The sequence below is a fragment of the Rhamphochromis longiceps genome, linkage group LG2 (assembly GCF_057381845.1).
Source record: "Rhamphochromis longiceps isolate RC_006_pf linkage group LG2, R_longiceps_female_GT1.1, whole genome shotgun sequence".
Lineage (NCBI taxonomy): Eukaryota > Metazoa > Chordata > Actinopteri > Cichliformes > Cichlidae > Rhamphochromis > Rhamphochromis longiceps.
In genome coordinates this window covers 32,931,259-32,951,659 of record NC_140558.1, presented here as the reverse complement: position 1 = coordinate 32,951,659, position 20,401 = coordinate 32,931,259, and the positions used below count along the sequence as shown (strand labels likewise).

Below are 20,401 nucleotides of genomic sequence, written 5' to 3'. Positions count from 1 at the left end.
GCTACATAGAGAAATATCTATCTATTGTGCAATTACCATTTAAATGGCTGTAATTTGCTGCTTGTCATTTCAAAGTAACCTTAAGTGGGGGGGTTGATGCACTTTAGCAAAGCTTGAGGTTCAGATTGTTGGAAAATAAGTATTTATTGTGTGTCATCGATTATGATTGTGATTGATAATGTGGGGCCCAGTCCCCCAGCAAGGATTAAGAGGCAGTTGGTGAAAAGAATTAGGTGGGGGTTTCTCCTGGGGCTTATGGTTCTCATCTATGGTTCTCATGCACCACTCATCACTCTCACTAAGGTAGATGGTAAAGTCCCTTTTAACCCTTCCTCGTGTGTTGTAATGATTGAGTTAGCTAAACTGCTCATCTCTCTGATGACTCTTGTTCTCACTGGTGGTACATCAAACTTGTGTGCTTTTCCACGCCTTGCCTTCGTGGCACCCTATGCAGTCCCTGCTATACTTTACGCCCTCAACAACAACCTGGTTGTTCTGATGCAGGCCTACATGGACCCAAGTTCATTCCAGGTACTGTCAAATCTTAAAATTGCCTCCACTGCCCTGCTTTACTCCCTCTGTTTGGGCAAGAGCTTCCGGCCTGCTCAGTGGTTAGGCCTGGGGCTCCTCATGTTTGCAGGCGTGTTCCACAGTTACAGTAACCTGGATTTGGAGGAACCTGAAAAGGGTGAAGCTGAGGAAGTTGAAAGGCTTCATATCACAGCCTGGGGGCTTTTCCTTGTGCTGGTGTACTGCTGTGTTTCAGGGCTGGCAGCAGTTTACACAGAGGGGATACTGAAGAGCCAGCAGCTTCCCCTGAGCCTACAGAACCTCTACCTCTATATATTTGGTGTGGTAATCAATGGACTGTCATCTTTTTCCTCTGCGGCAAGTGACAAAGGCTTTCTGGAAGGCTACTCGTGGGTGGTTTGGGTTATCATTGCAGGACAAGCAGCAAATGGACTCCTGATGTCTGTGGTTCTCAAACATGGCAGTGGGATCACCAGACTGTTTGTCATTTCCTGCTCCATGCTGGTTAATGCTCTGTTGTCTTGGTCCACCTTAGGTTTGCAGCTGACTGCTTTATTCCCAGTACCTGTTGCTATGATTGGATTGGCAGCTTACCTTTACTACAGATAGTGCAGTCTTTAATAAAAGAACCACCAGCACAGTTTGACCCCACAAAAGCTCTCAGTGGAGGCTACCTAAACTTTTGTTTTTTAGGGTTTTTTAATGCCTTATCTTCCATCTGAAACTTGAAACTCTTCTTTTTTTTTTTTTATTTGGATTCAACACGTGTTTGTGACCATATTGCTCATACCTGTTAAGTCATGTTGCCTAATTTGACTTTCCGATTGTGTTACACTGCAGTAAATTCAGATCAGACAGTAAACAAATGTTATATGGAGTGAATTATTTCCGATGACTGCTGCTATTTTTTTTTTTCTCATTTTTTATCACCTTCTCTGCCAAGAACAACATCAGAGATAAAGTGTTATGCAGTGTTTTAATAACCAATAAACTGTCAAAAAATAGTTTTTTTATTTGACATTTATTTCTCATGATTTACAGTCCGCACACTGCTGCGTAAAGACATTCAAGTCACACATTCAGTGTTGACGGGGGATCAGCCATGGGATCACCTTGTGCAGCTAGCATATCCTTCAGTTCTGCTGCTGCTGTTTAAATAAAAAAAACATTTTTTTAAGCATTTAGTTATACAACCACACATCTAGCAAAGGTTACATAATTTCAAACTGACATTTACGGAGTTGCTTATTCTCTGCCTGCAGCTGCTGGTTCTGTGCAGACAAGTAGATGGCATCCTGCACCGCTTCCAGCAGCACACTTCTGTATCTGCCCTCTGAAATCTTTCTCTGCTCTTCGCCTACCTGACGAAACACTCTGAACACCTAGGGAGATAACAGCAGGGGGGCAATGTAGAAAGGATATCATTTAGTAAAGCTTTATACAAGTATTTTTATGAAGCAGCTAACAAAGTCATTTTATATAGAGCATAGTCTTCTCTTTAAAGTCAAAACTGGTATTTGCTTACTATGATCAATATCAAACTGTGGTCTTGTAAGCTGCCTTACAAGCTGTTAACTTCAAAAACTCATCTTCTGAGTATGTGTGGCTTTCTTTCTGTGGATTTCTCTGTAGGAATAACCTACTCTTTTAAATGTCACGATGGTCTGTCTCGCTTGCATTCTTAATTGCCATGTTTATAGCAACACACAGCAACACTAGGCGAAATGCTTAATAATTTTAATGTAAGTCTGAAGTACTAAGAGCAGGAAAAGATGCAAAATATGAACTTTATATACGTGACTCCTCCCTCCTCATACAGCTGAATCAGCAAATATCATCACTCGGGGGGGATGTGTCAGCGCTGCATTATCCATCATCAGAGTATTACGGTCTATGGCAGTGCTTCCAAATATAAATATGTGATGTTTACTGTACATAAATCCTAACGGATACAGGAATATAGTAATCAACCATACAAAGATACATATTTTTAATAAAGTTATACAGTAAATTTAATTGCTGTTAATTTGATTAACTTTCCATAAAACATTTACAGGCAAGTTCATACGCATGTTTACAATAACTTGTCATCACTATGTGTTGTCATGCCCTGTGATGACCTGGCTGCCTGTCCTGAGTGTATCCCCCACCTTTCATCAAAAGTTAGCTAACAGGCGCTAGGATATAGATACTGTCTTTTGAGGGAAATCTTGTATTTGATAGCTCAGCTACTATAAAACTTGTTGCACATTTTTAAATCAAAGAGTTAAATGTCAGCTTGTGTTTTACGCAATTGTAGTTATCGAGAAGAACAATATTTACATGCATAGCTACGACCTCTCTTAAATAATCTGGAAATCCAGACGAATTGATGACAGCTAAAAATTTACACATGGTATTGATTTCCAAGACTGAGTCACAAATTCTGATCGTCCTTATGAAGATAGAAATGTAACTTTGGTGTTTTTAATTTCAGAGGCAGTTCAGGCAGACATGAGTTTGCTGAAAGTAACAAACTGATTAAATGTGAATAAGTCCTGTTATTTGAATCATGGTTATTTCTCCCACCTGCAGGCTCTCCTCCCTGAGACAGTGCAGCTCTGCTCGGTGTCTGTCATATTGATCCTGTAGGTCTTTTTCAGCTTGCTGGGCCTCGGCACGCAAGGCCTCTATCTGCAGTACTAGGACCTGTCTCTCTCTGGTCAGTACCAGCAAGTCCCTCTGAGGACCTTCTTTCTAATACAGGAATGCACAAACCATAAAATTATTCAAGAAAATAACATAATTATACAGTGAATTCCACTGCCTGCCATAAATCCAGCCTTGCATTAATTCAAACTGACTCAGCAACCTCAGTTAAGATGGATCACAAACAGAATAGTGTTAGTGTATCTCATTATCTCACCGGTAGGTTTTCCTGTGCCAAGTCTCTCTCCATCTTCTCCACCTCCTGCTGAATTAATCTCCCATGATCCTCCTTAAGTTGCCTCCTCCGTTCCTCTGCTTTGTTGTATTCCAACTGAGACTAATCATTAAATTGGCAAAACAAATGCCGTTGTGTGGGCTGCCCACTCTTGTGCACATAAATAATTTTTAGATGGTGAAAAGATTATTGATTCAGCCTTGTTACTGCATTATCCAACCACATGCATGGTTTTGGAAAATGCCCAAACCCCTTTTGTTCTTGCACATTTTAACATGTTGTCGGAAAACCAAATCTGGACGTCAGGTTAAAACCTAGAAGTCCAAGAAATTCGCTGTAGACTTGCGTCGATCAGGGCAGGAGTGTTGAACATCTTCCAACATTTCAACTGTTACCAGGAGCCAAATTGAAGTGGAAGCTTAAAACTTTGATGAGTTGGTGTTTCAACCGAAGTGAGCTGAAGGTCAGCATTACTCCAACATCATGCCTATAGAGAGGCTAGATGGAAGCTGGTCGTGCATAAAAGACAAACACCTACTTGCTTGGAGCTCACTGAAAGGACTAAGTTCAGATGTTTCAAAAAAAAGAGTAACACTGCTCATCTCATCCCCAAGGAAAAGCATTTCAGTGGCAGAATCGTGCTATGCATATGCTTCACTGCAGCATATGTGGGACTATATTCCCCATCTACATCATAGGGTATTCAAGTAGTGAAGGGGTCTGAGTATTTTCTAAATGATCTGTAATAAATTAGAGTTTGTAATGCCAGATGATGTGCTTTACTTGTTGACAGGCAGGGGAATTCCCAGTAGCAGCTCCACTCTTGAGTGTCTCCTCCCTGAGAGCCTCCTTCAGCTGCTGGATTCTCGCTACTCTCTCCTGGACCTTTTCTGCATTCTCTTTACCTTCTGGGAATATGAGAAACAAACAGAATACGCCGGCTGTGGTTAGCCATATGGAACCGTGACTTTTGAATCTGAGTATTTTACCTGTAATATGTTCTTCCATTTCCTGCCTCAGCTGGTCCTGTAGACATTTCATTGTATCTGTACCCTGCCTGCTGTTGGGGTGATGATCTCCAGAAAACAGCAGATTGCTATTTGAGGTCTTGCAAGTCTGCCAAGTAATATAAAACATGGAGCTCATTTTATTGTGTTGAAGACACTTTGTGTTCTAGTTTTTGCTACACTTGTGAATAAATGTAATAATTCGGATATAAACCTTTATTTTGACTTTTATCTTTTCTGATTCTTCCCGTCTCTTCTCCCATGATTGATTTTTCACCATCTGTTGTGGTGATCACAGCACAGACTCAAACTCATTATTTGGGAAGCATTATTTTCCATGAGGCTGATTTTATGAATTACCTGCAGGTTTTGCGTGAGCTCGGCCAGCTCGTAGATGCTGTGAACTTCACTGTCCCCCTGTGACATTATCACGCTTCTTAGATCAGTGATGCTGTCACGAATCTTTTGCTCAGTTGCCCTTGGACTCCAGCAACCAGTGGTGGGCTTAGTTGCAAAACCTCTCACTTTCTGGGCCAGATTTAAAGCAGAAGGTGTCTCGTTATCTAGAAGACCTGAAAGAAGGAGGGTTATTTTTGTTTTGTAAATCACACATGCATATTTATTTCTTTGTATGTTGATGTGGTGTAGCTCAGTACCTTGAGGGTTAATGCAGTAAATGAGGACAGTCCTGCTATTTCCTTTTAAGGCATCATTAAGCAAATGAGGCAGGAGGCTCACACTGATATTAGCAGCAGGATTTGGGATTTGGTCCAGGACCTTCAGCAGTGGGTTCACTCTGAAAATATATATCAAATATCACAAAGTGGATATGCTATCCAACCATCCAGTTATTTATATATATATATTTTTTTGCCGTTAATCTGGGTTCAGGTCCCAAAGATGCCCAGACCTCCCTCTCCCCATCCACTTCCTCCACTTCCTTCAGGGGAACACCAATACATTCCCAAGCCAGCTGAGACACATAATGGGCCTGGATCTGGGTCTTCTCCTGGTAGGACATGCCTGAAACACCTCATTCAGAAGGGATCCTAGTCAGAAACCTAAACAACCTTAGCTGGCTCTTTTTGATATGAAGGATTAGCAGCTCTACTCGGAGCTCTTCACCCTGTCTCTAAGATATCAGGACATAATATAATATAGTAATAGCATATAATATCATATCAGAAATTAACCTGGGTATAAAATCAATACATAAAGATATCTAGGCCTTTACAGGTCTTTTAAAATGAGGTAAAAACAACTTGAGCTGAATTACAACACATGACAAATTACATCGTATTATTATTATTTTATCAAAAAACTAAGGCAAAATGCAAAGGAAGTATCTGAAAAACTAAGTACACCATCCACCCATCTTCATGTTGCAGGGGGAGAAGACTTAGCAGAGAAGCCCACACCTCCCTCTCCCCAGCTTATCTGAAAGAACACTGAGCCAACAGAGAGACATCATCTCTCTGGCATGTCCTGGTCTGCCCCGGGGCCTTCCCCTGGTAGGACATGCCTGAAGCATCTCACCTGGGAGGCATCCAGGAGGCCTCTTAGTCAGATACCTGACTAACCTCAGCCAGCTCTCTTTGATGTGGAGGAGTAGCGGCTCTACTCTGAGCCCCTCCCAAATGACTGAACTCTGCACCTTACCTCTAAGGGAGAGAGCAGCCATGCTAAAAGCCAATTCCAAATGACCTGCTGAGATTGAAAAGGCGGTTTGTGTTGTGTTCATGCTCTAGCACACCGACATAAGAAACTATGCTGTAAAATGTAGAATTAATAATTTTTAGCTTGAATAAAGCTTCTACTCATAAAGAGAACTGATATCAAAAAATTACATTTCTGAGGCAAATGCTGTCCTCCCTGTTGATCTGACCTAATTAACAGGACCATATAACTGCAGACATTTTTGACTCATCGCAGCCAGAAAAGTACAGGTTTTACTAATGAGGTGAAGGCTGCAAGATACTTCAGGCAATCACTCTAGTGTACTGCGGCACTCGCATTGGCATACTCCCCTCACATACCCAACACCCTTTTAATCATGCTGGTATAAGCTGTCAGTTCCCTGCTCATTCTTTCACTGCCTGCCTGTGAACACTGCTTTCCCCAAAAGCTATGCTGCTACTTCCTTCCATTGTTACTGAACATATTTCAAAAGGCCATCCCCCACCCCAGCATCTACCTGTAGGCTCTGAGTCAAATTCACTCCCTGTTGAGTTGGATATGTTTTCTTGTAGAGATGAAGATCTGAAGCTGGTTTGCTGAGTGAAATAACATTAGTGTCATATAGATTTTTGTTTGCAATGATGATGGACAGGCTGACAGATGAGGTCAGGCAGGAGTGTCCTTGGACTATAGTGTTTGTAGGCAACATTGTGGTCTTTAGTGAGAGTAGAGAGCACGCTGGATGAGGTAGGGTTAGAAGCAAGACAGAATACATGTGTGTGAATAAGAGGGACACCGGTGGAAAGGTGAAGCTGTAAGGAGCAGAGGTGGTGAAAGCAGATGAGTTAAAAAAAAAAAAAAAAACTTGGTTTGTTTCAACCATCCAAAGAGGTGAAGAAGAGGCAAGTGGAGTGAGCGGAGACAAGGTTCAGGGGTGGTAAAGAAGTGAAAGGGAAGGTTTACAAGATGGTAATGAGACCTGCTGTGATGTATGGTTTGGAGGTGCTGACACTGACATAAAAAAGACAGGAAGCAGAGGTGGAGAGTCTCAGATTTTCAATAGAAGTGACCAGAACGGACAGGATTAGAAATGAGAACATCAGAGGGACAGCTCAGGTTGAGTGGTTTGGAGACAAAGTTAATGAGGCAAGGCTGAGAGGGTTTCAATATGTGCAGAGGAGGGATTCTGCATAAATTGGACAAAGGATGTTGAACATTGAGCTCCCAGATGGGAGGGAAAGAGGAAGACCTTAGATAAGATTACAATCCAAGGGATAGTGTGAGACGGGGGGCAGATGATACACTTTGGCTACCTTAAAGTTGTTTATAGGACAGATATAGAATCACTTTTGACTGGTGTAGATTTGGCCCCAACATCACTCTATTACAAAAACACCTACTCAGAAAGTCACAAGAGGTACATTCCTCAACTACAAGAATCCATCAAGAAAAGCAGTTGTTCCTACAAGAGGATTTTGTTCAGGAATAGCAATATATACTACTTATCTCCTATAATCTATGCCTACAGCCAGAGGTAAAATAAATAAATAAATATAGCACATCTCCCTCCAGATGATGACCACAATCAGAATAATGCTTTATCAGTTTGTGGTAGATCATTTCAAGTTCCACTTGCCCATGTAATAGAGATCTCACTGGCTATGTCACTGACCCTCTGAGGTCAGTCCTACTGGCTCCTCCTGCCAGGCTGAACAGCTGAAATCTGCTGCGGCAGACATCTGACTCCACCTCCTCTGGATGGAGTTTCCACTCAACAGTCACCATGAACAGGGAGCTACATCTGAGAGAAACACAGCATAAACATTTGACAAGTTCATATGGAAATTTATGAAAAAAAAGGGCAAGCTGACTGACACCGTGCAGAACAACTCAATCATAAAAGCCAGAAGTAAATTTTTTATCGCTCAGGCACTTGGATTTATTGCAATTAACCAATTTAATGAATGGATCCAAAGTGATTTTGTAAATGGATTAGAGTTCATAAAAGTTGTGCTTTGTATGACCTACCGGCTGGAAATGGAGCCTGTGTTCGCCTTCAGTGTTTCCCTGCATGTTTCGTACAGGTTATAAGCGTCTTCAGCTGAACGCACACACACCTCACATAATCCTCCTATGAGACTGAGAGAGAAAAGCAGGCATGAGCATATATAATACAGCTTCAGTGTGTATATGTTTTATATGAGGTCTTTGTTTATCATTAAAATGCAAAATTGTGACACACCTTCCAAGCGCTGGATGTGTTACAGGTTGTAGAGTCTGTCTGTTGAGGCTCAAGAGATCCACTGCACTGCCGTCTGGATAAAACTGACATTGAAAAACATTAGCTGTCATCATGTGTTTTATTGCATCTATTATCCTTTGGGGCTCTGCTACTGAATACAAGGACAAACCTGAAGGGATGACACAGAGATGAATAACTCGCCTTTCACTCTTGACTCCATACAGCTGAACAGGTTAGCCACGACCTACAAGCAAATCAAGGGTATGATTGAAAATATAAACACATAAAATCTGCAAATATTAAATGCAGTTTTGTTTAGAGCTCCACCTGTCTGATGACACTGCTGTCAATAAGAGCTCTCGTCGTCTCTGTGGAGGCTCCACATATCAGCAGTGCTGCGTTACACCCACTGGACATGTACTCGGTGAGAGGCTGCAGGAGCTCAGGGTGAAAACTCTGCAGATTTACACTCAAGTCTTTCAGTTTCCAGCCATCAAAATATCAGGTAGTGAAAATATGTGCAGTGGAGCAGAAAAAGGTTAAAATAAGAGGTCAGGAGCTGTTTTGTACCTTTATGCTGTCAACAGTCACGACTTGGTCGAAAGAGAAGGCCTTGGCTGCCTGTTTGAAAGAATGTAAGAAAGCTTGAAAGCAAATTAACAGATACTTTCTGAAGCATGTGTGTGAAGTCAAATGACTTACCTCATTATTTGATGATTTGTAGTAAACACTATGTCCTTCTTCATCAATAACAACAGATTCTTTACTCTCTGTGCATTCAAAACCGAGTTACAGTCATTCTCCAGTGACAGTATAGCAAATATACAGGTATACTGTCACTGTCCCAGCCTTACCTGGTTTTGTTGTAAGTACAACTCCCACTCTCACTGCGTCAGCTCCCTAAAACATTAAAGATCAATGACAGAGACTCCAACAAGAGTGCCTTTAAATTCTGCATTATTCTGATGTAAATATACCCCTGCTTTAAAAAGATGCTATTTATATACTGTGTAGAATATGAATACTCACAGGTGCATCCATGTTAACAGTGGCCATCCTGCGTCTGACAGCCACTGGCGCACCTGGATTTCATTTCAGATGGATGAATTATTAATGATCCAGAGGCTACTTCCACTGGTGAAAGTGAGCAGGGTTCTGTTACCAAGACGGACAGAGCGGTCAGAAATGGGGTCACTGATCAGCAGTACTATCTTTTTAGGCAGGGAAAAATAAAATAGGATTTATGAAGACTCGCTCCATGATCACATATACAGTTTGTACACACTAGAGAAATACAACAGCTGTGACAGTATAATTAAAAACTCATTTGTCTTCTATTGCCCTTTTTATGAGAAGGCACACTTTATACAAGGGTTGTAAGTTAAATAATGGCTATACAATGGTTATACCATGGTTAATTATTAATTGCAAGAACATGCTGCTTGTGTTCTACTGACTTAACCTTGTAGGAAACATAAGGGTGATAGCCATTATTTATTTGAAAAATTGGCCATATATATAATATCCATTGGACCCAGTATTTTGAGTTTATTATATTTCGGTTTAATTCTGCTTCATGGATTGTTTTCTTTTTCTCGTAGTGATGATGATTATTATTAGTTTCTTGTTTCTGTTTATCCGTGCTTAAGGATTTGTTCTCGGTTATATCTCACGTTTAGTTTAGTTCAGGTTCCATGTGTCATTCTCTGTCTGTCTGTCTCTCAGTGTAAAGTCTGCGTGCTTGTTTAGTAATTCATGTTTCCTGTTTTATTGTGAAAGTCTTGTCTTATGTTAGTGTGTGCAGCTTGGTTCCCCCCGTCTCGTTAACCCTGATCTCTCCCAGCTGTGTCTCCCTCCTGTTGGCCATTTCCTGATTACCACCCTGTGTATATTAGCCCTGTGTTTTCCTGTGCTCAGTGTTGTGTCGTACCCTCAGACCCTGCCTGTGTGTTCCTGCTTGGTTTCATGGTTGGTTTGGTTTGGTTTTTGTTTCATGCCAGCAATAAAAGCTGTGGTTTTAGTTACATTTCGTCTCGGAGTCCTGCATTTGGATCCACATTTCCACCTGCCTGCACACAGAGCCCTGACAATAGCAAGAAGGCTCCTGGTCTGGACTCCATCTGGGAGTCCAGACCATGAGTTTCCCCGTGCCTTTGAGGGTTTCTTCCAGGTATTCTGGCTTTCTCCCAAAGACGTTCACTTAATAATTTAAGACTCAATTGGGAGAGCAAAAAAGATCCACAAACTCTTTTAATAAATAGTTAATAAGTTGTCAATAGACTTCTCCTCTACTCTGGATGGATTCAAAAGACTTCCTCACAGCCCTGAAACTTTTTGTTATAGATTATTATTATTATGAAACCTCTAATTAGACCCTTTATAAAAGTTGAAAGTAGAACCCAACAAAGATGGATGCTGTAAATGTGGGCAAAAATAAATAGTGTCAAAAATCAAGTGTGATGTTGCATCCCGCTGCTCGGCTTCACATGCTTCAAGACACAAATTCATTATCAGAGTCTCCCGCTGGGCTGCTGGTGTGTCGCATACAAGTTCTCAGGCAAGTCCTCCACTACACACTTGTCTGTGTTATCCAGGAAGATGATGGCATCCCACTAATGGGGCTACTGCTGGCATAAAGAATATCATTCTGCTCCAGTTTGCGCAAAGCTGAAAAGCCTGGTAATAAATACACTTTGTGGGTTTCACGACTAAACTTAAAGCAAATCTTATCCTTGCTTAAAAAGCAAACTGAAGTGGCTGCTCTTAAAGTGGTAATAAGCCTCAAATGAAACGGATGACTCAGTGAGTCAGCAGAAGATAAAAAGTATCAGATCTAGAGAAGATAATATGTCATGGTTTCAGCGTTTAAATTTACGGCTTCAAATACAACAAAAAATGTTTTAATAAAGGAAAAGAATTCCTGTTAATATTAAAAAAGGAACTGGAACTAAGAGAAACTTTAATCTCAGAGAATCCACATAAAATTTCATTATAATACGTGTTTGCTTTATTTGACAGTTTGAAATGGTTCTTTAAGTACACATTTTTGTTTTTTATTCATATTTTTTAAGGGTTTCCTTGTCGTACAGTGAAGCCAAGCAGAGTTATAAACTCTTAACATCCACTTTTTACAGCTTGAGACCTTTTGGTTGCCAGAAGAATATCTCTGTAATAGACTGGCGCCGTGTCCGGGTATATCCTGCGTCTCACTGCATGCCAGCTGGGACAGGCTCCAGCCAGTGGTTAAGATAGTGGATGGATGGATATGGGAGAACAAATCTGTAGCTAAATGTGGATCTTATGTGTTTTCATGTCCAGCCAGTTTAGACATGGATGAGTATTTTTTGTGTGAGCTGTTCACCAAGTTGGAGCAGGTATGTGCAACTGGCTTAATCCATCAGTTATTTTCCTTTTCTTCACATCTTTTTTTTTTTTTTTAAAAAAAGAGGACTCACTGAGAAAAAACCTAATGTTTTGTACATCTTCACCACTAATGACGAAGAAAATAAATTCACACTTTTGCACCCGTCGTCCCAGATATGCGAGCCTCAAGTGGGCAAATTTGCACTCTTAACATGATCTTGGGTAACTGTCAAAACAGAAGGGACAGAAGCGAGCACCGTGGTTTTCACCTTTGCCTGTTAGATCGTGTTAATTTGATGACTGATAGTGAGAGTGGTGCTTAAAAAAAGATGGGGGCACTCTTTTTTTTTAAGAAAATGTGAGAGAACTCAATTTCTAAAAGAACTAAAAGGATGAGTCGGTGCACTCATGCACATTTCAGGTTCTTTAACGGCAAATGTATTGAGTGTCAAAGTGTCTAATTTTTAAAAAAATGCCACAAAATCCAGGACTGAGTGAGCAGCGTCACTGCATCTAATCAGGTTAAAGTTTATTCAGACCTTATTTTGATTACAGCTTAAGCAATGATTTCTCTTAACTGTAGATAATGTGAAAGATGTAATGCAAGCGGTGTTAATAGGAAAACTTTATTCATCAACCTTATTAAAACAAACATGTCATAAAAGAGTAACTTTATCATATTCACATCCTGTGAAGGATAGGTTAGCCCACAGTTTATGGTATGTATTTATGGTATGTAGATTTATACTAGCTAGATTTCTAGTTGGAAATGCAAATTATTCATTTATTTATATGTAAAATAGCAACATCTCTTTCCAGATTGTTCCTAGTTGCTTTGGGTTTTTTTCCTGACACTACTTTCTAGCAAAATATTAGAACCTATTTAAACTGCCCTCTGTGAGGTTTGGATTATCAGACCAGCACGGGAAGAAATTAGGATGGTTTACATTAATAAATGCAATTTTTCAATGTTCAGAGCATCACAACCAAGCTTCCATTTTCCTGCATTGAGTTTAAGAGAAGGAGATGCGGTAAACCTACCCTTTAAGCATTCATCAGAACCAAACATATTAAACACTCACATAGTTTAATGTACTTATTGTAGATTATACAAATTTACCCCAAAACAAATCTGACGTAAAGGCAATTTTTTTTTCAAAATTAAATGCACTAAGGTGTAACAGGCCTCTATTGATCCGATTACAAGCAGCCACAAAAAAATGGTTAAAATCACGAGATTCCACGCAAAACGAGCTCATCAGGGATAGAAGCGTTAATAATTGAAGTGCGGCATGACGTCTGTCATTTGCAGAGATTGCTGGATGAAATCTTTCTTCAAGATTTGCTTCACTTTTGTTTTTCATCTGGAAAAAGAGATGAAAACAGCAAACAACAAAGTGATCATGATGATGATGCCAGTGAAAAATCTCACAAATGAAAAATCATCAAAAACAAAGAAACTAATCTGAAGCGCTCACCATCCATGTCGTATGTCTTCTGCATCAGCCTGGGTGCAACCATCATGCGACGAGGAAATGCAGCTAAAGTTAACAGGAAAAAAACCCATCTGGTGTCATTCACAACAGCCTCACCAAAACTACACATGTAAGAAAAGATCCTTTAATCCGTGTCCTCTACCTCTCTGGCACTCGGGACGGCCACGCATGGTGGTTCCCTCGATGGGATGGCCCTCGCTATCCACGCACCAGCAGTAGCCGGTGGCGTGCCAGCACTGCATTGGCTTGTAGCGGCCCTGCTCGTCACACTGGGGCTTGTATGAACCAATCTTGCTGGGTCCGGGTGCTGCCTCCACCTGGCATTTGGTCTTGATGGTAGTGGCTGAGCGGAGAATATTCAGACATTCATTTTGGTTTTATTTACCAGTTAAAAATTAAAAAGTCGTTAATAAAGACTGTAAAAAAAAGACATTTTGTTGAGAGTTTAATGGGAATACAGATCTCAGATAGCTTAGCACAGCTCACAAACATGAAACACGCATGAACAACATCCAATAATTTTTCAACATTTTGTATTTCTTTCTTTTTTTATATATAAATCTCTAAAAAAAAATGACTTAAATGCCAAACTAGTGCATACTAGTAAAACAGGAAAATCTGTATTTGCTGTTATAGCAACTATTTGGGTAATAAAACACTTAAAAGTGAAGGAAAGAAAAGTTGAGCTAACCTGACTGAGGTGTGGGGGTTGCAGGCTGCTGCTGGGCCATGTTGAAGATAAGCCAGTAGCGCATCCAGGTCTCAAAGCTCTACAATACAGAAAGTGTTAGATAAGCATGGCTAAAAGGACAGTCGCCATTTTTCATTTCTATTTTAGCTACGTTAGCAATGTGATCACTGCGTGTGACGCTTCACCTTCCACTCGCTATCGTTCATCTGCTGCTTCAGGGTTTGCAGGTTGGCCAGGAAGGTCTCGTTGAACTGAGGCAGCTCGGAGTCCTGTTCAGAGCACGTTCGAGAGCTTACCGTCAGCAACACATCAACACGCAGGTAAGGAATGTGAGGCTAGACAGTGTTTGCAACCTACCTGCATGAGATCCATCAGCTGTTTCTCCACACTGACAATGGCAGTGTTCTGCAGTTTCTGGAGGAAGGGAGCATTCAAGTTGAAATTAATTATTCAACTTTTAAATCCAAGCATTAGCAATTAATTTGAAGCCTTAAATGAATCCCAGCTGCACACAAATATGAACTTTTTCCCAGAAGATGGTGTGCACTTACAGTCAAGGGGGTCTTGGGTGCTGTGGAGTCCTCGGTGAAGTCCATGAGGAGGGGCAGGCTGTTCATGGGCATGGCCATCCTCACTGGAGCCACAGCTGAAAAAAAAAATTAAAAAGAAGAAAAAAAATCAGCGACAACAACAAAAAACTTAAATAAATGCAAGTACAAGAAAAAGTAGCTCTTTTTATGTCTAAATTATTAATGCTCAGCAGAAACAAATTGAAAAGTTGGACTACATAATAAATAGAGAATTAAAAAAGGAATGTGTTTTTGTTTCTTTGTTTAACAGTATCTCTCGAGACGCCTCTGTTTGAAATCTTGTTTTAATGCTATTAACATAAAAATATCACACAGTTAACCTTTTTCTCCCCATGAGTCACAATAAACTTTCCATTTCTCCATCCACCTTCAAACTCAGCTTCTGTAAAGTAAACTCTCACTTCCCTCCTCAGCGTTCCAGCCCGCGTCTGCCTGTCTAATTAAAACTATCACTCAAAATGACACATCCCCTTAGGGCTCTGTGTGGCCATTAAGGTTTTAGCGCTCGACTTTACCGTGAGATGAGCGGGTCAGCTGTTTGTTAATTCTGTCCGAGTTCTTCTGTAGAGTGTGGATCTGCTGCTTTTGGCTAAACACCGTGTAGGCAGTGAAGACCTGGCTGGCCACCAGCAGGCAAGCCAAGGTTGTCAGACCCGCAATTTTCAAGGCACGACTGTTGGAGCCTCTGTGAGAAATAGAAAAGTATGTGTCACTAAAAGGTTGGAGGTAAATCAGGAGGTTTGGTGGAAGAAATGAAGGACATAAAAAACGGTAAAACAAAACATGGGATTCCAATAAAAAAATTCTTGGTATGAAAGTGACGTGAGGGGATTTCTATAAGTGTGTGACATTTTTAAGGCCTGGGTGAGTCATTTGGATTTTGGACAGTCCACACACAAAAATACAATAACAAAAAAAAGGAAAGCCACAGTTTCCTTTAGTCAAACCTGTAGATGATGAAAAATGATCATGATTAGTGTGTAAAATGTTAATTTACCGCACATTACGTGATGTAAAGGAAGGGACAAATCTGTGAAGAAAACAAGGAGGGGGAGGGGGGTTGGCCTTTGTCTCTCCTTTGTTTGCCTTTGAATTTCCTTTAAAATTTATTTTCTTTTGTTCCTTTTTTTAATTTGAATCTTTAAAGATATTTGTTTGGTTTTTCAGTGTGGGGGGCAGGAGTTGAAAATGGGTAGGATATGTTGGGGAGGAGAGATATAACACACAGCTGCGATCCAGCTGTCTGGGAATCAAATCAGTAAACCATAAAAAAACAATTATTTTCCATCATGTAAAGAGCAGCAAATCTGGAAAATATATAATTTAAAAAAAAAATTAGATTAGATAAAAAAGAGTGATCTCAGATCTAATTACTGCTCCTTCTTTTATTTCAGCCAATAGAATGTGAGTATCACTAGTTACTAGGCAGATACATTCTTCTGGCTTCAGCAGGAAGTCATATTCAACTATGATTCAAGTTCAACTTGCAAATTAAACAAAGGTAGATAGGTGTAAAATGATTTTTCTCAAATCCAAACGTATAAGGACAATGTTACTTTTTCATTATTGCTGGAAAACATTAAAAGTGAAAGTCAGAAAGTCATATGTTTACATATCCGCTTTTTAAATTGCGACATTAGTCTGTTCGATGCAATTTATTTTTTTATTTGTTTATCATAAATTCATGTATACCGCCAATATAATCTGTGTCGTAAAGGAAAATATAAAGTTTGTTTATCTATTATTTCCAATCAACAGTCCACACAAAACGTTTATTCATAAATCAGATTCTAATCGATTATTAAGTTGTAATTCTTGTAGACTGTATTTATTTCTAACTTGAATTGTTCCCAAAAAAAAGGCATTTTCTTTTCTCTATTAGCCAATAACAACTGCTGCGTCACCAGTTACTAGGCAGACGCCTTGTCCTGGCTGAAAGGGGAAGTGCGGTTCAGTGAAATTAAGAAGTAAAACGAAATGTTTTAAAAGCATTATTTGTTGTAAACATGAATACATACATAAATAATATTATAATATATAATTATAAAAGATAAAAACGAAATAATTTTACTGCTCTTTTAACTAAAAAGGAATAAGTGCAAATCTGAAACAGATAGGCCTACCTTCAAAGTTAAATGTCATAAAATGTATCTTTGCTATTGCTAAATGAAATTAAAGGAAATGTGATACTGCTGCATGTAAGCAACTAACCTTTGGTGAAAAACTTCAGTTTTTTAAATTTATTCTGCTCTATCTGTGTGAGCCAATTTAAAAAGGTGCACTTTATTGAAAATAATAATAATTTTTAAAGATACAGCACAAACAGCTGCTATGGATAAAGTACACTCTTCTCACCCTCTTGGTGCTGCAAGGGGAAGAAGCGTCTCCTCACTGTCTGCCAGGTTTCCCCTGGCCAGGGGTGCATCGTCTGGAGAGTGGGCCATCTGTGTTAGGAGTTCTTTCCGTTCCTTCAAGCAACAAACTGAACAAAGAGCAACACGTCTAGAGCATAAATTGCCTACAAAATGAGGAAAAGAAAACCAGACGGGTTCCACAGAAAGCCTCTCTATTTAAAAAAAAAAAAGAACAAGAAGTTGTGGGACGGATCACTAGCGCCACTCTGATTGGCTGATTTAATAGCATCATCTGTTGACAGAGGCAGACAGCAGCGACATGAGCGACGGTTTAAGATCTAGAATTTACCATTATTGTTTGATAGTATAGTATTTTCAGTTGCCTCTGCTAATTCTAGCAAGTAAACATTAATTATTTGTAAATATAGATAATGCTGCTAGTAATAATACTACAGTAGTTTATTAGATGACTGAATTACTACATCAGTGAAAATACATACTTTAGGTTTCATTACTAAATACTGCATATTATGACATTTAGGTAGTTGTATTAGTAGATAAAGTACATGTTATATAATTGAAAATAATATAATAATATTCCCATAATTACAAATAAAGGCTAATATTACTATTATAGCTTAAAGAATAAAGAAACAGTGAATCAAATCATAGTAATATGCAGTGTTCTTTTAAAACAAAGTTTTAGACATTACAATTACAACAATGTTAAGGGAAATGTGGTGAGTACATTTGTCTACTTTTTATGTTGGCCTTTTTAGGAATAAGATGAGACTTCTTTGTACACTTTAAGGTGTTTTCCCCAATGAGGAAACGAAAAGAAGAAATATGAATTACTTGTAAATCTGGTGGACTTTAGAGTAAAAGACTTATGTAAGTAAGTAAAAGTTTTTACTTAATAAAAGTTAGTGCTGAATGTGCTATCAAGGGATTTGGTTTGTCTGCTTCACGTCTCCATAAAGTGAAACAAAAAGAAAAACAGTTTGTTTTTCAATCCAAACCAGGAGACTGGGAAGCTTCTAGAAATCTCTGCATAATGGTCATCATCACGTTGAATGCTTTTAATTTACAGCTACCCCTAAAATAATAGTTCATACAAACTCCCACCTGTGGACTGTAATATATTTAAGGACTTATTTAGGACTGCAAAATTTACTACCACACGTTAACATTTTTACAGTCACATGACCTTGGTGCTTATAAGGCTGGGTCAAAATTAGGAGGTCTTTAAGCCAACTAATTATAACCAAAATATTTTTAGGCTTCTTATACCCATAATGATATTTTCAGGGCTGAAAAACATATTTACGCTCTGTTAAAAACTGCATGCACTTCGTGTCACAATTTAATACTCAAGTCTTTATAATTCACTGGAAAAAAATACTTTCAAATGTACATTTTGGTTAAGAAAGAGTTAGTGGAGTGGAAGTAGAGTGGAAGTGAGTGGCTAGTTAAAACAAGCCAGCATCAGAAAGGTGTCCTTTTATAGTAATGCAAAAAAGAAAGTACAGAGTACAGGCCACCTTTGGTAGCACTAACCGTCCGTTGATGTTTGCAGGTGTTAGTTTATGCACAGCTCTCTTGAGGTCCCACCCCAGCAATTCAATCAGATTGAGATCTGAACTTTGATTAGGACATTTCTTTTTTGCCATTCTGTTGTAGATTTGCTGCTGTGCTTGGGATCACTGCGATGTTGCATGACCTAGTTTTGTCCGAGCTTTAGCTGCCGGACAGATGGCCTCTCATTTGACTGGAATACTTCAGTATACAGAGGAGTTTATGGTTGACTCAGTAACTGTAGGTGACCAGGTATTGTGGCTCCAAACCAAGCCCAAATCCTCTTGCCAACTATGCTTGACAGCTGCTATGAGGTGTTTGTGCTAATATGCTACGTTTGCTTTTCACCAAATGTGACTCTGGTGAACCATTTCTACTTTGTCCTTTAGACAGACAAGACCGTTCAAAACAATCTTGTGGTTTGTTCAACTTTCCAAACTTAAGCTGTGGTGACATGTTCATTTTAGAGAGAAGAGGCTTTTGGCTGGCAAAACCTTAAACAAGCCATACTTGTTCAGTCTTTTTCCAATTATACCGTCATGAACATTTAACATGCTAACAGAGGCCTGAAGAGTCTGACATGTAGCTGTTGGCCTTTTGTTGTGTGCAGTATCTGAGCATTGTACTGACTGACCTTTAGGGTGTCTTTGACGGGACTTTCACACCTGGGAAATTTGTAGTATTGTGTTACAAGACACAAACGAATGCTATAAAACCATCAAACCACCAAAACTGCTGTTCTAGAGGTGATCAGACTGTTTTCAAGCAATTAGCTTTTAGCTAGCAGCAACACAAAGTTGCTTACACTCCTTAATTCCTATGGATGGACTTCACAGGACTGCATCCAACCCTGGAAGAAACTTCCCTTTTCACAAGACTCTGTGAGCATTTTGACACTAGGCTCATCTTCTAATCTCAGGGGTGGATCTACAGGGAGGCAAAGGGGGGCAACTGACCCAATGCTGTAGATCCGTGCTCCCCCCACCCCAATTTTCTGTCCCCAACTAATTTTCTCAACCTAATTGTCTTTGTTTTCTTAGAAGAGATCATGCACTTAATAATTTAAAGTGTTTTGTGGATATTTTGTTGACATATTCATATAAATAATTTCCCCCAGGGATCAATAAAGTATTCTGATTCTGATAAGGGATTTTCACAACCTTCACTGAAGAGGTATGTGCCACCCTGCCTAGACCTCTTGCCCCCACCCAAATGTAGAGTTTTCTAGATCCGCCACTGTTTAATCTTGTTTCCATATTCTTATATAATCATAGCATGAGGTAGGCTTTTGCATGACTTTATTAAATGAAAGAGCTGTTTATGTAAAACAAACAAACAAAAACAGCTGGAAGCCAAACAGCAGAGAAAGGAGAGGAAAAAAGATCCAACTACTGAAAAATACAGTGGTGTTTTATTTGCAAATTAAAAAGCACCGACAATATTAGTTACACTGTAAAAATTATTGACAACAATTACAAATCTTTATCATACAGTCCAGGAGATTAGTACCATCGTTGCTGTTATGTGTTATCATTTAATACTTTATATGGAGAGACTCAGTACCTTTGTACAACAGTTGGCAGTGAGAGGACATGAGAGGAAAGAATCTCAGCGACACACCTCTGCACAGTGAGGAGAAAAATAAAATAAAATAAAATAAAAATTTCCACACTCCCCCTCAGTAGAGCACTGACATTTCACACAATGGGCTGATGGAGAGTGTAAACCCAAACACATTCAATAATTTAGGTCTACAGAGGGTTTTCGCATTATTTACATTATAAAGTCACCGTCATGTGCATTGTTATAACATCAGAACATCGTACAAAACTATTGCAAGAAGAGCAGCTTTTTGTTACCTACGTTTGACATCTAGTTGCAGTGGTAACACCTTGACCGACAACCAAAATGTCTGAGCGGTCTCTCTGGGCGAACTGTTGGTTTGCCGGGTG

General features: G+C 39.5%; 3 protein-coding genes and 1 pseudogene across 3 annotated transcripts; 1 reads left to right on the top strand and 3 right to left on the bottom strand.

The window, feature by feature from the left end:
- Positions 1-162: 162 nt before the first annotated feature.
- Positions 163-1,535, top strand: LOC146677568 (putative UDP-sugar transporter protein SLC35A4). The gene has a single exon (XM_085423989.1). It carries the CDS (start codon positions 163-165, stop codon positions 1,138-1,140), a length of 978 nt encoding a protein of 325 aa, XP_085280115.1. The 3' UTR covers positions 1,141-1,535.
- LOC146677567 (uncharacterized) lies at positions 1,529-3,469 on the bottom strand. The gene is made up of 4 exons (XM_085379713.1): positions 3,437-3,469; positions 3,100-3,267; positions 1,763-1,913; positions 1,529-1,679 (listed from the first exon to the last, which is right to left on the bottom strand). The coding sequence occupies exons 1-4, from the start codon at positions 3,467-3,469 to the stop codon at positions 1,603-1,605; spliced, it is 429 nt and encodes a 142-aa protein (XP_085235839.1). The 3' UTR covers positions 1,529-1,602.
- LOC146677566 (kinesin-like protein KIF17) lies at positions 3,468-9,436 on the bottom strand (annotated as a pseudogene).
- Positions 9,437-12,274: 2,838 nt separating this feature from the next.
- Positions 12,275-17,062, bottom strand: cd74a (CD74 molecule, major histocompatibility complex, class II invariant chain a). Its single transcript, XM_085423911.1, has 9 exons — positions 16,876-17,062; positions 15,036-15,205; positions 14,482-14,576; positions 14,288-14,344; positions 14,116-14,199; positions 13,931-14,009; positions 13,382-13,582; positions 13,222-13,284; positions 12,275-13,107 (listed from the first exon to the last, which is right to left on the bottom strand). The coding sequence occupies exons 1-9, from the start codon at positions 16,962-16,964 to the stop codon at positions 13,091-13,093; spliced, it is 855 nt and encodes a 284-aa protein (XP_085280037.1). The 5' UTR covers positions 16,965-17,062; the 3' UTR covers positions 12,275-13,090.
- Positions 17,063-20,401: the final 3,339 nt, after the last annotated feature.